This window comes from Egretta garzetta, unplaced genomic scaffold (assembly GCF_000687185.1).
Source record: "Egretta garzetta isolate BGI_Z169 unplaced genomic scaffold, ASM68718v1 scaffold250, whole genome shotgun sequence".
NCBI classification, from domain to species: domain Eukaryota; kingdom Metazoa; phylum Chordata; class Aves; order Pelecaniformes; family Ardeidae; genus Egretta; species Egretta garzetta.
This window is the reverse complement of record NW_009258294.1, coordinates 595,738-613,652: the sequence shown is the minus strand read 5'-3', so window position 1 is coordinate 613,652 and position 17,915 is coordinate 595,738. Positions and strand designations below refer to the sequence as shown.

At 36.5% G+C, this 17,915-nt stretch overlaps 1 protein-coding gene across 7 annotated transcripts in view; it reads right to left on the bottom strand.

The window, feature by feature from the left end:
- KDM4C (lysine demethylase 4C) overlaps window positions 1-17,915 on the bottom strand; it is a 290,608-nt gene that overhangs the window by 200,748 nt on the left and 71,945 nt on the right. For all 7 annotated transcript variants that reach the window (XM_035893611.1, XM_009638241.2, XM_035893595.1 and 4 more), the window contains one exon: window positions 16,549-16,686. In XM_035893611.1, the coding sequence (XP_035749504.1) occupies window positions 16,549-16,686 (138 nt within the window). The remainder of the gene's footprint in view (window positions 1-16,548; window positions 16,687-17,915) is intronic.

Genomic DNA, 17,915 nt, shown 5'->3' with positions numbered 1-17,915 from the left:
AGTTGTCAGCATTCTCATTTATTACTAGTTTTGAGAAAATAACTGTATCAGTTTTAACCTGCTTTCAAAAGTCCTACAGTATCAATAAACTTCTTGTATCTTATTTCTGAAGATTCACAATATCAACACAGGCAAATCTATTAATCTGATTAATCCTTCAGTTTTTCTACCATATATTCATGCATTTTCAAGTTTTTGCAACTGGAGAAAAAACAGAACACAAGCAGCAATGCAAAATACTGAAAACTTTATTTTAAGTAATCAACTAATTATCTATAAATTATGCAAAGGGAGAAAATAAAGCAAAGCAAATCAAGGAATTTGCACTATGAATTATATTTTTAACACAAACATTTGCAGATTGTTCAAGCAAAAGATCCAAATTCACTTCTGTTCAATAAAAAGTAGCCTTACTATACTTGCAAATTGTCTATAGTGCATCTAGATAATACCTTAAACAGTTTTTTGTACTTCATTTCTCACTGTATTATCTTGGTTAGTAGAAAGAGAAAAACAACCAAGTACAATTATTAGTTTACACTAATGACAGAGAGACCCACTGGGAAGTAAGACATGAATAAACCTAGCAAATAAGCAAGTATGTTGCTTCACAATGTTTTTACACAACATTATTGTTAATTACCTTGAAAATACTTAATCATACATAAGCTTGAAAAGCAAGCTTAACCACATAACCACAAGCTAGACAAACATATAACTGTGTCCCCACATACAGAGGCACTGAAGAAACAATTTGGAAAGGAAGATTCTTTTACTGTCAACTATCTTTCCAACCTATGCATACAGGCAGAAATCATCATAATTGCAAAACCAACTGATGGAACAATTCACAGAGTTGATTGCTGCTATGATTTTATCATGAAGAATAAAAAAAAGATCAGTGAACCAATCGCAAACAAACTCAAAGGCGATACAATGACCAGAAATGAGAGACCCCAGAAAGCACATTCACCTCAGAACACAAATTGCTACAGATTTCTGTTTAGTTTGTCACCATCCCATACAATTTTGATTCCAGCTATAACACTAAGCATTTTTAAGCTGCTGCTCTGGTATAGAATCATAGAATCGTTTAGATTGGAAAAGACCTTTAAGATCATCAAGTACAACCATTAACCTAACACTGCCAAGTCCACCATGGAACCATGTCCCTAAGCACAACACCTACAAGGCTTTTAAATACCTCCAGGGATGGGGACTCAGCCACTTCTCTGGGCAGCCTGTTCTAATGCTTGACAATCCTTTTGGGGAAGAAATTTTTCCTAATATCCATAATGTATGACAGAATTAACATAGTACCACTATGTTACCAGTAACTGAAGTAATTATTTCTAAGAAAAAGAGACTTTTACTTAGTGAGTCAACCATAGTTCAGTCTTTCTGACTGAATTTAGGCTAACTAAGTGGTAATCAAAGTTCAAAGCCTGGTGTTTGAGGCTACCACTTAAAAAAGTTTCTGTCTTGCTTTCTGCTCAGCTTCTCTGCCCTTCAACATTTCCAGTAACCTTTGCTTTACATGACTGCTCCTTTACATGCACAGATGCAGAAATAAATTGTATGTTTATCACTGCACACTTACAAATAAATGCATGTATATCACCTGTCTTGGCCCAAAATAATATTGGACTCTCTTTTCAAACTGCTAATAATACCAACAACGAGGGAGAAAAAAAAAACAAGTAATAGCAATAAACCTTAACAGAGAATCCATGGTCCCAGTTAATACAGCAAGTCTTTCATTCTGGATTGTTTTGAACATATGCAATACTATCAGCTAGCAACTTCCTTGCCAGAAAATTATTAAGAGGTCATCCAAGTTTGAGACTGTGTTTCAATAGTGCACAGACACCAGCTAACAGGGAGAAGCCACAGAGTAAGTTACAGGATGCAAAAAGAAATAACAGGCTTATGCTGCATCATCTCAGCTTCAGAAGGTAGTGCTGGCAGCCTCTGAGGTAGTTAGAGCAAAAAAAGCACCTACATCATTTTAGTACTATATAAGCATGAATTTGCTCAGGAAAAAGATTCCAAATAAAAGTGGATTGTTGTCCTTGGAAAAGATATTAGTATGTATAACATTCCTTCACAAAGAAAAAAAAAAAGAAATTATGGCCTGATTTTGGTTTAATAAATGTATGTAAGTTTTAATTTAATTAACATGCATTTTCTTCACACTCATTTTATGAATAGCTCTGGAAGGTAAAACAAGAGTACTGAATCTTAATTAAAAATAAATATCCAAATGAACTGCAGCAGCATAATCAATACAAATTACATTATTTAAATTAAGCAAAATTAATTAAAGGCATTCACATTAAATTTATTCACTTTGGATTCAAAGCTTTTCCAATTCAAACTGTTTTGTAACAATTTTATAAGCAGCACAGCAGCCAATAAATTTTCACATTATTATAAATTAACCATTATGTGCTAGACACATCATTTTTATGGAACAAAACACCAATTCTGTGCATGTTGGAGTTTAGCAATAATGCCAGTGGAAGAAAAATCTACTTCACTCTCCAGGCTGATTCTCTACAAATGCACAACACTATCACTACCCATTTGATTACAGTTACCCGTGTTACACATAGCAACTGAATGGTTCCATTGAAGTTAGCATCATCTCTCCCCTCTTGCATGACAAGCAGTTGGTGAGTACATGGCAGAAAACCTGTTTCACAGAAAACATGAAACTGCCTAAAAAAATACATGTAGCATTTCTCATTAAAGTTGCAGAGCTAAAAAGATGCAGGAGACCCATTAGTAGTCATTATTAACACTAAAATTCTGTCTGAAATTAAATAAAAAATGGCTTTTAGAGATGCTGAATTATACTAGCTGTCAATAGGACCTGAACACGCTCAGCATGTTCCAAAAGTCAGAAATAAAATGTTTGCTTAGCTGTAGAAGCTTGTCAAAATATATTCACACCAAAGTAGCCAACAAAAAAAACCCAAAAACCAAACAAACAAAAAAAATGCATTATAAAGTTAGCATGTAATTTTTCCAAGTAAAATATGCTTCAAGAACACATCTTCTGGTATTTATTTCCATATTCTATCCCACACAAAGACATGAAATTCAAGAGCACGACTTTTTTTTTTTAAAGTTTTCTTCATCTAAAAAAGCCCTCTGAATAAATTCTAATTCTACCCAACTAAAGCAAAGACCTCATAATTTTGAGTGTCAATTCAATAACTAAAATGCTTATAACATCAAGGAGCAGCTTTTTTAAGAAGTCTGACAGACTAGGTCTGCAAGATCAAGCAACTAGTAAAGTTGGTCAACACCAGAAAAGAAGAGGGGAAAGGTCTTCTGAAGTACTGCAGGAATGTTTCAGGCACAGCCACAAGAGGACCATGGAAGATTTTACACTTTCCAGGCAGAAGACCCTACAATAAGGAATAAAAAGTGAAGATTTAAGAAGAGACTGACACAATCTGAAGAAGGTACAGAATGTCATTCTAAGATGGTAAGCAAAGATAAAATAATACACATCTTACAAGTCTCCATTACAATAAACAGGAAATGCTCCCCAGGTTCTAATATGTACCAATAGCTTAAAAAAAATTATAATGTCTGAAATGTGTGTCTTGGGTGTTTCTGATATGTTTCTAAGCTTAAGAAACAAATACTGAAGTGATATTATTAAAAAAAAAAGTATATATACGTACATATGCATGTGCCACACTGCTAATGTGCTAACTGGTTAAAAGTTTGCAGATCTGTTTCCCTCCTGAAACCCATGGTGTAGTACCATATTTCAGAGGCCAAAGATCTCTAATACATGGTCATAAAGATTGGAAAACTTTTCTTAGATTCTTCCTTTCAGTGATTTAGCCATCAGAAACTGGTACATATTATTGACAAGCTTTCATCTTTTTATTCTTACAGACCCTGGTTTTGTTGGAAGCAAAATAAAGCATGTGAGGGAAAGGGCAGAAATGTGGCAAAGCAAACCATCTACCTGTTCTGCTGCTAATATAGCAATTATTATAAATAAAGATGCTTTACTGAAATCCTCTAAGTTACAGATTTTACATCACCTCTTCATTCATATTTACTGATTGTTGCTGACCCCTTCTGATCACTTTGTAAGCAGAGGAGGAAAAAATATCCAAATATGCAATAATTTCCTCGAAAGACACCAGTGCTCTATACTCTCTTTTACATTATGCTCTAAACTGTTTTTTTACAAGATGTTCAGGATTTAGAGATCACGAATAGAAAAACTATGAAACTGTTCTGTTTTCAAAACACTATAACCACTCTATCAAGTCATGTATCAAGCTGCTTATGACTTGACTATTCTACCTACAAGTGCATGAAATATTTTTACACTAACATACGGCGTTTTGTTTTTTTAAAACAGATGATAGAGAGCTGATTGATAACAATTATGAATAAACCAATGACTTTGAAAAGAATATTCTGAACAGAAAGAAGAATTCAATTAGAATGCTCTTGAAGCAATTTATAAATTTCAAATAGTGACAAGGAAACCATGTATAATTTTCAACAGCTATTGCAAAGAGCATTATGGGAAGAAAGTCCTGTAAGCATACCTGTGCTCAGGTCCCTAACCCCTAGCTGGAAATATCAAACCCAAATATTGTATATGATTGAATCAGAAAACTAACTGGCTTATCCAGAATGCACCGTCACCACACTTTGCACAAGTAACGTAACAGAACTCTCCCTGAGTTTCCTAAAACTGGAGATTACTGTAGAAATTGTATTTTCAATCTGGGGAGGCAGCATATGAAGGAGAAAGAGGAACAGCTCTAGACTAACAAAAATCTTAAATAAACATATAAAAAAATTACATTAACTGGATTTGAGAATTACAATTTTTGTGTGATTGCACCAGCTCTCTTGAAAGCAAACAGGGTTAGGGTATACCAAACACAGAGGAACTTCTGGAAAGTCAACAGATCAGAGATTAGCAAACAAATCAAATAGAATACAATCTCTTTCCAACCAGAGATGCATACAAATTGCACACATCCTCTGAGCCCATAAACATTTTAAAGCTACATTGACAGCACCACTTTTTTCTAGAAACCAGTAAGAATTTCCAAGCAATTCATCGAGTAGAGCAGCTACTTCAGCCATATCAGGGATCACAAGTGCAGAATCACACAAATTCATCCAACTGACTTCACCGAGATACACTGCTGATTTATCTTTTCAGCATGCACTAAAGAAGGGCCAATCCTGATGTCAAACATGGGAATGCTTTGCTCAGTGGGGCTAGCTGCAAGCAGATTAATAGTTTAATAAGGAGTAGAGGGTGCAGACTTGTGGAGACCAAGTAGTGATGAATAGCAATAAAAGTATACAAGAGCCTATATCCAACCAAAGCTTTGTTAAGAAACTACATTTTATTTAACTATGCAGAATACAGATTTTTACTAACATCACAGGCAGGCCTTGACTGACAAATTAATTCATCTTTTCTTACCAAACTCAATGAAAACTTGATTTTAAATGTGCTTGCTACAGTTCTACAGAAAACCTCAAGGATTTTCTCTCCAGCTCTGGACCAAAACCAACACAGGCAGATTTTAAAGGCACAACCACTCCAAATTCTCATTGCACTTCTACACTAAAAAAATGCCCAGTATCTGGTTATTGTACTGAAGTCTAGTCTAAAACTTAATAATCTTCTTCTTTTACCACATTTTTTCCAACAAAATACTTCTAATTTTGCAACGTCCTTATAGGACATTAAATTCATCATGCAGGCAAGTAATTCTCTGATATTAACCTGTTTGCATGCAGGTAAGAAATATTTATCCCCTATAACCAACAGTAATTAAATAGCAAAAGAGGATTGGAATAGCAAGCACAGAAATTCTGTTTGTATCTCCCTCACTCCCTTAAAGCTTTTACCTTTCTCAGGACCACACTTTCAGTGCCTCAGTAACCTATGTCCATTTTTTTCTTCACTGCTTCTTCTCTCTCCATTTCACAGGTCTTCATGCATATTTTCTACAAACACTCTGCCTCTGCTTTCGGTAGAGGAATGTCTGAAATGGAGTTGGAGCTGGTTGCTATTTTATAGATTTAGTCATATGAAGCAGCTTAACATTGTCTTATTTTTAGCAGCTCCTCTATCTTAAGTGAGGATATAGTCCTTACCTCAAAACCTGAAATTTAGCCAAAATCACAATTTGACTGAGTTAGAATAAAAATCTAAAAATAAAATCCTGTGTCATTTTTTCAGGAAATTACTTGAACATGCCAGCTTTCGTTTAAACCAGTGTTGCACCAAAGTTAACTCAGACTGTGAATGCCTGTATCAGATCAAGCAAAAAGAAAATTCTCCAGTACAAGTTATACAGTTCATTTAAGGTCTAGTTCAAGAATTTTCAACCCTAAGACTTTTAACTAGTACCATATAAACAAGCCCTACCCACTCAAGTAGCATGCAAAGTGGGGACACTAAACCTGCAACTGAGGCATCTTCCCATGTTCAGCACTTGTTTCATGTATCTGCTAGGCTGTGTAAGCTCATTTGTACTAGAAGTAACACCTGCACTTTACTGCCCTAGTGTAGTTACCTCAGGATACAGGTGTATCATTTATACTTCTTCATTCATACAAGCCTTCTCTACTGCTCAGACTAAGTCAAGGGATTTAAATTGTGTATTTATACTTACAGTGCTTTCTTTCAAATGAAGGAAGTTAAGCTGTGTGTGTTTCAAATCTATGATACTGTTCTTCAACCTTTCTTCTTCATTTTTACGTAGTATTCCACAGGCTCTCAGAAAAACAGAGAGAAAATTGCAAGTACGTGCTTATCTCCACAGTATGTTTGGCCTAAGCAAAACTGGTGAGTCTAGTACCAAGTACAAGAGTGATTCACCTCCAGTAGAGGTGAATCCTGTAGAAGGTCCCAGTAGAAGATACATAGGTTAACGATGTGAAAATCATCTTCATACAAAGCTTTATCACTATATACAGAAGAGAAGAAAAAGAAAAAAAGGAAAAAAAAAAAAAAAAAACACCAAAGAAACAGAAGAACAGAAACATTTGCATTCCAGACAGTGTCAGAGATCAACAGAAACCGCATGGAAGACGACCAGCAGAATGGTTTCCAGCATCCTGAGACTGGTTTCTAGTATCTTGAGGTCATACTCCCTTCTAGTGGCAGCCATTTACTAAAAAATCCATTAAACAGAAGTCTATCTGACTCTTCCAGCACTACTCCACCTGGGGGACATTGCTTATCGCAATACCTAGCACTAGATTTACCTGGTACAACTGTGAAGACATGAACTATCAGAGTCAACAGCTGAGGGAGGGCTTGGTTTATGAAAAGAAAGGTTGCAGTGCAGTGGTTTTAAGGGAACTGAATCCTAACACTTAACTTATCTTTTTGCTTATCAGGAAAGATCACCTCCCAGTGTCAAAATACAAAATTATTCTAGCAAGGCTAGAGAATTGACTTCCTCTTAAAGAGTAGGAGAATGCAGTTAATGACAGATGGCTGGCTTCAGTTGCCTGGGCAGGTACTAACACCTGAGCCACTTTATGGTATCTGTGACATCTTCCTGAGCTCTAAATATTACATTGGATTCATGGACATTGCTACTCTTCTGGCTAGGCAGAGCAAGGCAAAATATCTTAAGCTATCTCAAATAGTGTTGGACGCCTGTGTTTCAACACCTGATTCAAGCCCAGAGGCTCCATTTTGTAAACCTCAAATTCATGAAAATTATTTCTTAGTTGAAATTCTTCTTTCTTTAAAAACCTGGAATGAAAGTAATCTCGCTTTACAGGCTGTGACATTAGGATATGGACAGAAAGGGATCTAGTGGCAATAATTTCTTCTCAGTATATCAAGGATAATTATAATCTGCATTCTGATGAAAAGTAAGGAAAGATAAAATTGTATTGATTTACTCAAAATTTTATATAAATGATGTTCTGAAAAGGCAAGTTTATTGTAAATTATTGACTTTTTCTATGAAAAAATTAACCTCATTTGATGAAAGCTGCTATAAAACAAAAACTTCTTAACATCCACAAAGTGTGCCAACTTGGTACATTTATTACTTTGATAAATGGAATTTCTACGATATCACTTAGGGGAAAAAAAAAAAATCAAAGGAAAATTAAATTCCATCATTTATATTCACTCACAGTTGCCAGAATGTACTCCAACATTTAAAATTTTATTTTAAGGAATTCTCTTCTCCTTACTTATTCAAAACTGCATTTGAAAAAAAAAAAATTTGATAGTAGTGTTGGTTTGCTTTTTATTTATTAAAAAATTACAGCTTGCATGAGAGCCCTGTGCCAGAAACATGCATGCATAACCCTAGTCACATGTAATGTAGCATCACACAAAAAAAAGTTAGTCCAGGTAGAGACAGAAAAGATTCATGAGAATCCACACTGAACTTGAGAGCCACAGAATACACTACTCACAGATAACAATACTTGCATATAGCATAGCACAGGCTGTGGAAACATAAAAACACAATCATATGAAGTTTCAGATTATGAACTGACAACCAGTTGCTCTGTCAAAACTGGAGAGTACAAAAACCAATAGAATATGGTTCTCTTTTGCATTTACAGGTAAAAATACTGCAGTTATTACTATTCCTTTCTACTCCTAAAACCATTTCAATCCTAAATTCTAGATGTACTAGAAATGTAGAAGTGTGCAAGTTACTGCCCAATGGGAGACTGATAACCTCCCCATTACAGCAATAAATTTTAGAGAGGGAAATTTTAATACCTGCTGTTCTCTGGAAATGCTGAGTTTGTGATGTAAGAACCAAACAGGAGCAGTAGATGATGGCAGTAAGATGGGCAAAAATAAAAGATAAGGAACAGATCAAGATAAAAGAAATAAAGCAAAGAGTACGTTCTATGACAACTGAAAGCTGAGAGTGGCACTACAATTATGAAGTGAAATGTCAAACTGCAAAATGCAAATTATTTCCTCTGAAGTGGTATACTAACATCAGGACCAGAAACGGAAAGCATGACTGGTTCCTGAATTCTTGTAAGATTTCATTATTGGCAAAGTCAACAATATAAGGTGGCTAAGTATGATTTCCAGTAAGGAAAAACATTAATTTGCACATCTTAACTGATGCTGTATGATTGCAGACAGGTATCAAATGTATTAACACGCAGCGTTTAAAAAAAAGTTTCCTTGACCGCAGTGCCCAATTCAAACTAACATAACAAGTTGATATAAGAATCACTCATGAGCTTATGCACATAGCTATTTCTGACATTCAGTACCAAAACACTGCTGTAGGAGTAGCAACATACTTTCTAAGACTATGCTTTTAAATCATTCACCCACATTTAAAAAAAAAAAATTAAAATTGTGCAACTGAGTAGAAATTTTTATTTATTTTCAAACAGACAACTAGTATTTTATTTTATACAGCAACCTAAACATAATCCCTGTTGAAAAAATATTACCTCAATAAATTATGAGAGGTGGAAAACTGCTTTTGTGTGGTAAGTATAATTTCTTCTCTGATAATTTAAGTCATACATATGGCCTCTCAATATATATTTCACAATAAATATATTGTTTGGGTAGCATAAGCTGGACATGGCTATCCTCAAGACAATGACTCTCTTTTACCCAAACAAATCAGAATACTAAATAACTTTTCTTTCTTTTGAAACAGTTGTAAGTGCTTGAGGCTGCTGCAGCACAAAACCAAAATATCTTCACAACAGTCTCAAAACAGTCAAGCTGAAAATCTAAGCCAAAGTTTCATTTAACAGCCTGTCAGTTTTTTGATGTGAAGCTAATGAATGCAGTGGCAAACAAATCCATCAAACCTAACATCAAAACAACTGCACTTCATCCCACCAAAGGGAAAAATACAACCTGCAGGCCAGCACTTTGATCTAACCTATCCACGGAAAACACGTTGCTAAGCAGCTACCACTGAAGAATGCATGAGTAATTACTGACTTAATTTTATAAAGAGAGCAATAATACTTAAGTAGCCCAAGTTTCAAGTAGGAAAGTTTGGTAGACTTCTCTCCACAGGTTCTACATATCAGCTAAACAACAAAAAGCTTGCCAGCACCAATATTTAAAAACAAATCACGTCTTAAAAGGAGCTGCAATACAAAAGAATCATTATAATGACTAGTAAAATCACCTAGTGTGACTCTATCCCTGATAGAAGGCAGTAAAATTTACATACATTTATACTGAGTGAAAGTCACCAAGTGGTGCCACGAAACAGACACAGTGAGCAACAAGAGCCATATTTGGAAATGCCAGGGCTTTCTCTGAAAGCTTTTGAAAGTATGGGTATCAATTTGGGCACAGGGTGACAGGTAGTTGTGAGAGACCCTGACACAAGGATTTGGAAAAGCAACAGACACAGCAAGGTGGGGATTTAAATAGTAACAAGAGGAAAATGGAAGGAAAGAAACTAAAATAATCATAGAATCATAGAATGTTTTGGGTTGGAAGGGACCCCTAGACGTCATCTAGTCCAACCCCCCTGCAGAGAGCAGGGACACCGATAACTAGATCAGGTTGCTCAAAGCCCCGTCCAGCCTGGCCTTGAATGTTTCCAGGGATGGGGCCTCCACTACCTCTCTGGGCAACCCGTTCCAGTGTTTCACCACCCTCATTGTAAAGGATTTCTTCCTTAGATCCAGTCTAAACCTACCCTGCTTCAGTTTAAAACCATTACCCCTTGTCCTGTCACAGCTGGCCCTACTGAAAAGATTTTCCCCATCTTTCCTATAGGCCCCCTTTAGGTACTCCAGGGCTCCAGAGCTGGATGCAGTACTCCAGGTGAGGTCTCATCAGAGCAGACTAGAGGGGCAGAATCACATCACTGCATAAAAAAGAATGAGAGAGCCCTGACCAAACCTGCTCACATCACCGGTCTCCTGGACATCTCCAACACAGGAAGTCCATCTCAACCCAATTCTCTGTTCTGTAAAGTACCTTCTCTTATCAAGCTTAGGTGGGATCATGCAATCCAGAAGCTCTACACAAGGTCTACACAAGGTCAAAGGATGTGCTTTTTAGGGGGATCCCCTATAATTAGGAACTGATTTGCAAACATCTAAGTTTTTCAAACATTTACAGACAGCAGCAAGGGAAAAAAATTCCAAGAAAGAAAAAAAAAATTGCATATACAGAAAAGCACAGGATCTTAGTCAAAAATTAAATCTGTTTTTAGTTGTCAGTATCAAATTAAAGTGCATGAAGTTCATTCATCCTATTCACCAGAGCTAAAATTTGGACAGGTAAAAATCATGACTGACTACCCCAGTTTTGGAACCTGTAAGTGAGAGTTTTTGCACTGTAACCCTTGTATGAGGGGAACATTGGCATTCCTTAGAAATAACAGTTACAACAGAGAAAAATATAACTTTAATAAACATAGATGATCCACAGATTTGAGGGTGAGGGCAGAGGGTATCCCACCCCGCAGCTAACAAACACTAGGAATACAAGATTTTTTCTTAGGCTAGGGAAGTGTCTTTTATCCAATTGCTCAGAAGGATTTTTATTTTATTAGACATAAAAGAATTATGTGTAAATACTTCTATTCACCAATTCTAATAACTGAACATCACCCCTTGTTCAGCACACAAGTTATCTACTCAGCACAAATCAAAGTAGATACCTACAAAACATACAGGCTAATTGCCACTGGCTCATCTGCTTTACCAACAGTAACAAAATGCAGTGGAGTAAGGAAACTCAAAGTGCACTTCATGAAGCTACACATTTCGAGCCTACTCATATAAATGTAGCTCCATTAGGGAAATGACAAAATTCACAGAAGCCTGAAGAAATATCCTATGTGCCCCTATCTTGTACCATATAATTTTTTTTCAAAAATAAATAGCATTGAACATATGAAACTTATAGGAAGCTGATAATGATTAAGAATCATAAAATCATGGAATTGTTTAGGTTGGAAAAGACCTTTAAGATCATCAAGTACAACCATTAACCTAACCCTGCCATCCCACCATTAAACCATGGCCCTAAGCACCTCGTCTACCTGACTTTTAAATACCTCCAGGGATGGGGACTCAACCACTTCCTGGGGCTGCCTGTTCCAATGCTTGACAACCCTTTTGGGGAAGAAATTTTTCCTAATATCCAATCCAAACATCCCCTGGTGTAACTTGAGGACATTTCTTGTCCTTTTGCCTGTTACCTGAGAGAAGAGACCAACACCCACCTCACTACACCCTCCTTTCAGGCAGTTGTAGAGGGTGATAAGGTCTTGCCTCAGCCTCCTCTTCTCCAGACTAAACAACCCCAGGTCCCTCAGATGTTCCTCGTAAGACTTGTGCTCCAGACCCCTCACCAGCTTTGCTGCTCTCCTCTGGACATGTTCCAGCAGTGCAACATCTTTCTTGTAGTGAGGGGCCCAAAACCAAACACAGAATTCGAGGTGTGGCCTCAGCAGTGCTGAGTACAGGGCCACGATCACTTCCCTACTCCCACTGGCCACACTATTCCTGATACCAGCCAGGATGCCGTTGGCCTTCTTGGCCACCTGAGCACACTGCTGGCTCGTATTCAGCCGGCTGTTGACCAGCACCCCCAGATCCTTCTCCGCCAGGCAGCCCTCCAGCCACTCTTCCCCAAGCCTGTAGCGTTGCATGGGGTTGTTGTGACCCAGGACGCAGCACTTGGCCTTCTTCAACCTCATACTATTGGCTTCAGCCCATCAATCCAGCCTGTCCAGATCCCTCTGCAGAGCCTTCCTACGCTCCAGCAGATCGACACTCCTGCCCAATCTGGTGTCACCTGCAAGCTGAGGGTGCACTCAATCCCCTCATCCAGATCATTAATAAAGATATTAAACAGAACTAGGCCCAGAACTGTGCCCCGGGGAACACCAATTGTGACCATCCACCAACTGGGTTTAACTCCATTCCCTACAACACTCTGGGCTCAGCCAACCAGCCATTTTTTTACCAAGCAAATGTCTAAAGATTAGAGTGCCTCCCATCCTCACAGAGCATAACAAACACAACTAAAGTGCTTGTGAACTGAGCACTACCTACCTTTCATTCTCTAAGTCCCACCATTACTCTACTTTAGCACTTCACCAGCATCCCTCTGCACCACACCCATTTGCCAAGCATCTTCAGGAGACCATGACTGGTTTGTTACTTTCACCAGTATCTCCTATTTCTCTTCCTGTATGTTCTTACTAGTGGAAAAAGACAGCAAAACCTACACTGTTTCTCCCGTGGATTTGGGGGATTTTTTATTTATCTGTTATTTCTTCCTTTCTGCATTTTTTTTAAACTACTTTTTTTTTCTGCTTAATTCTGTCCAACTTAATTCTGTCCAAAAGTGAGAACACAGCCCAAAGCAGCAGCCAGATGAGTTGCAGCAAAAAGAACACTGGAGGTGCCACCTGGTATTACCCTTCATACGCCACCCCCTGAGTGGAAGTCTTACACAAACTAGAAAACAAGCTGGAGGGTCCATCCCTGCTCCCAGGGTTCAAACTACTACAGGTAGGTAGGGTACACATAGTGAAACCAAGATCACAAGTTTAGCACCCATGGTCTCTGCTTAACCAAAGTTTCCAATACTGGGGATCTAAATTACCTCAAATTTAACATTTGCAATCGATTTCACAGAACCTTTAACACCATCTCATTTCATGCAGGAAAGCAGTATTGCCACACAGCCTAAATACTTACTACAACTTTAATGGAAATCTTTGTGTGAATGTTTTTTCCAAAATTAATGAAGAATGAACATTGACTGTACTTCAGGATTTTTTTCTTTTTCTAAGACAGAAATCCAGCTGTAAGCAATTAGAAACTATTCTATAAAAATGAAAGTGTTCCTGTAGGAAGACAAATAATCGGTCATCAGTATACAATATCCTCTAAGGAGAATACAGCAACAAACTGACCTAGATATTGCTGCGTTTTGCTGATGCAGGCCATGTCTGCAGTACAATACAGGGGAACTAGGGGATCAAAAATATTTTTTTCAATTAAAATTCCTGTACATACCACATAGAGAAAGGAAAGATAAGTCAAAACAACATCAGTACTCTGAAGAAGGACAAACGGGAATACAAGGTTGTGTGGTGGGTTTTTTTCTTTTAAATGAAATTACCACAGCTGCAAATAAAACTAAATCAGTATTCTTTGGGCACACAGACTTACCTTTTTAAAACTAATCATAGTTATCCTCATGTTTTTCTAGAGAAACACCATAGTCAAGAAACAGAGTACTCAATTTGCAGGAACTCCATAATTTGTGTGTGCTTTCAAAGCATCATATAGTTACAATTTAAGAACAGATAACTAGTTATAATACTTTCTCTGTTTGACTTGTTTACCATATTTGTACAGCATAAACAAGTATAAGTATTACAAAAAATTATTTCACCATCTTTCCATTAGCTCTTCTCTTCTTACAAATTTCTCTTAAAAAATATTAGAAATCCTACTATTAGCACTTCCTAGCATGTTCTGTTTCCTTTAAAAAGAGAATAAACTTTAATTCACAATTCTGTGGTAATAAATAATAAAAAATAAGCACATAATATTAAGCACTCTGGCCATTTGCCAAAGAAACTGGAGTTCACATTTGACAATGGTATCTAAGTTTTCACTATAGAGGAAGTCATTATTGCTTCAGCTGCCACTTCAGAACTTTCAGACATTTAAATTCAACTGCAGAAACCACAGAAACACTTTAATTTCTTATACTATATCTGCACAATACTGCTCTTACGTGCAATAACCACAGAGCACAGAATTCAGTGTACTAAGATGAAAGTTTTATCCATATGCTAGAGAATTTTAACTAAATAAAACTGTATTTAGAGTGTATATGCCATGACTTCCTAGCTAAAAGTTCAGAATTTCAGAAGCACTTTTGGAGTGGTGTAAAGGAATAAAATTTCATTAGCTTTAAAAAATTATCTTCTAACTCTCCTGAATTTAAAACTGACATTAAGTTTACGGCATAATACAATAACTGAGAGGCACACTGGAGGCATAAAGCATTTAATAGTTTGTACTGGGGCAGCTGCACACCAAATGGTATAACATTTTTTTAAAACATAAGAAATATGAAGCCTGTACACCGAAAGGGATGTAGCTGCAGGTATCACTACCTCAGCTTTGCTACATCCAAAAATAACGTTTGCAATTCTTGAATGAAGTTCAGCTGAATCAATTTTAGAGGTGCAGCTCATTCATACCTTTTAACATCCTGGACAGTTTTACCTGCCACAACTAACTCGTATGTGCCCATGCCCATATTCCTCTCAACTTTGTTTCATTGTATTAACTATAGAAATTCCAAATTTTCATATGCACAGATTTTTTCTTTTTTATTAACTTTACAGTCAACACCTTATCTGTTAACTATTGAAAGCACAAATTTCCCATTAAAGGTAAAGGCCAGCCTGAACATGTTAGATGCATATTAATGTTTTCAATAATTTCAGTACTGTATGCATACAGTGCACATGGAAAATGGAAAAAAAAAATCAACTTTCTCCCTTTGAAGCATATTCACTCTCATTAACAATATTAATCAATAGTGCCTAAATCACAAATTTCCACTATTTGAGAACTTTCTCAGGATGGTCTTCCAATCCCAAGCTTTTAATGAGAGTTCACTATCATTACTTAATTGTTAAACCTGCACATCTGATTTTGCCCTTTATTCCATTTGTCAACTTATTAACTAATATATTAAATCACTATTGAAAAGGGTTCTTTCAATAATGAACAAGTTAACGTACAAAATGCCTCTGACTTAAACATTTCAGGAAGCATACTAACCAAAGCTTATACAAGCCATAATTCTGAGAAAAATCACAGAATATTAAAAAACAGTAAAAAATTTCTGCTGAATACTGTCTTGATTTTGTATATTTACTCACATGCTGTACACAAAAAGAAGCAAAAAAGTATGCCACATAACAAAATTTCAGTCTAAAATATCTTCAGTAAAACACCTCATTTAAAAACTTGAAAATATCTACTCTGACTTCACCGTTCCTTTATTATCTTGTACTACAAGATACCTGATGACATTGAAGATGAGAGAAGTTGAACATGTTTGTTTAAACTCTGTTTGAAATTCAATTATTTATGTTTCTTTCCAGATACCAAAATTCCTAGTTTAAATAAAGTGCTTTCACAAACAGTAGAGCTTAGAGGATGTTTAAGAGCAGGAGTCAGTTGTCTTCACATATACTAACCTCAGTATACATAGCTTCAACTTAAAAATATCCATAAATACAACTGGTTTTGAAGAACAGTACACAGATTAAGCTGCAAACAAAACTCACTACTGAGAGGGATACACATTGCTGCAATTATAATACCCACTATAAAAAGAACAACTATAAATACAATTTCAATGTCAATATAAGCTGCTACCTGATCTAATAGTTCTCCCTTTCTCATCAGCTTCCACAGATTCTCAGAAATAACTAACCACAGCATAGATTTCCTTATGCATCAATTTTCTGCAATATGACTTACCAACTTTGCTGCTTTTCCATAATCAATCCATCGGATGGTGGCAAAGTTTGTTGACTCTGCACAGTTAAAACCATGGTTAAATCCTGCATGGTATCCATATGGGAAAGTGATCATAAATTCTCCAGCCTCTTGTGTAACCTATAGTATTAAAAAAAAAAAAAAAAAAAAAAAACACAGAAAAAACTTGAAATGAACAACATCACAAAAGCAGGTCTGCTCCTGAAGCAACGAAAACTGTATTTGCCTTTGCAATTACTTAGAAAGAATTTTTTTCACCTTGCACACAGTTGTGATTTAATGCAAGCAGAAACAGTATACCTTAGACAATGTTGTTTACTATAAAATACAGAGCTACATGCATTACTTTACAAATTCAGAAATTACTTTCAAAAAAACTGATCTTGGAGCAGAGGTTCACTGGTAATAAAACCTGGAAGTACAGGGAGCTAGAAAAGACAGTGCAAGGAATATATTAAACTTCCTGAATGAGAGGAAGCAGAGCCAGGCTGGACCAAAATACCCCAATTATCATGCCTAAACACTAGTAAAAATTAATTGTTGAAGGAATTATTCTGTCCACCACCCTGAAGATGTTTCTCTAGAATGGCACCAGAACTTTTCTTGGAAAGACTGGAGAGGTATCTTATTCTCGCCCTTCTCTCCCATACTCACCCACTTCAAAAACTACGAAGACCTGCGACTGAGGGCCTGATTTGCCTTTTAAGGAACTTACTGTTGATGATCAAGCATAAAGTAGGAGAAACTCTTAAGTTAATGAGCCTTAGCAGTTAAAGAAAACAACGTTGTTCATCCCAAAGGAACACAATGGGTACGTTTGGATCCCCTCAGGCAGTATCTTTAAATCATTTTGGACAGAAAAGGAGGAAGAAGAATTAACGACAATTGCCCTGCACCAATTCTTCAGCCTTACAGCTACTAACATCAAGGGGATTCTTGCACTGGAAATGGCATGCAGAATGTCTCAACATAAAGCCATTAAAACACCACTTTAGTCATTACATTAAAACAAAATTTAATCTGCCCCTGTCCTTCCCCTCTTTCTGTTTAAGCACAATTTAAGAAAGCAGACACACTCTGGTACTACTGAAAACAATAATTCTAAATACCTAAAGGACAAGGGCCCTGGAAGTAGATTCGCAAAGAGGAAAAGCCTGACTACAGTTAAGCTGTGACATTGCTTTAGAGAATGAGCAAGGGTAGTTCCAAAGGACTGCTCTGTTCTTTACAAGCACAGTGAAAAGCAACCAAGTGTGCTGAGGCCACTGACTTAATAAGAAATTACAGAAAGCAGAAAAAAAGAAACACCCAAAAAAAAAAAAAAAAAAAACAACCCACCAAAAAAACCA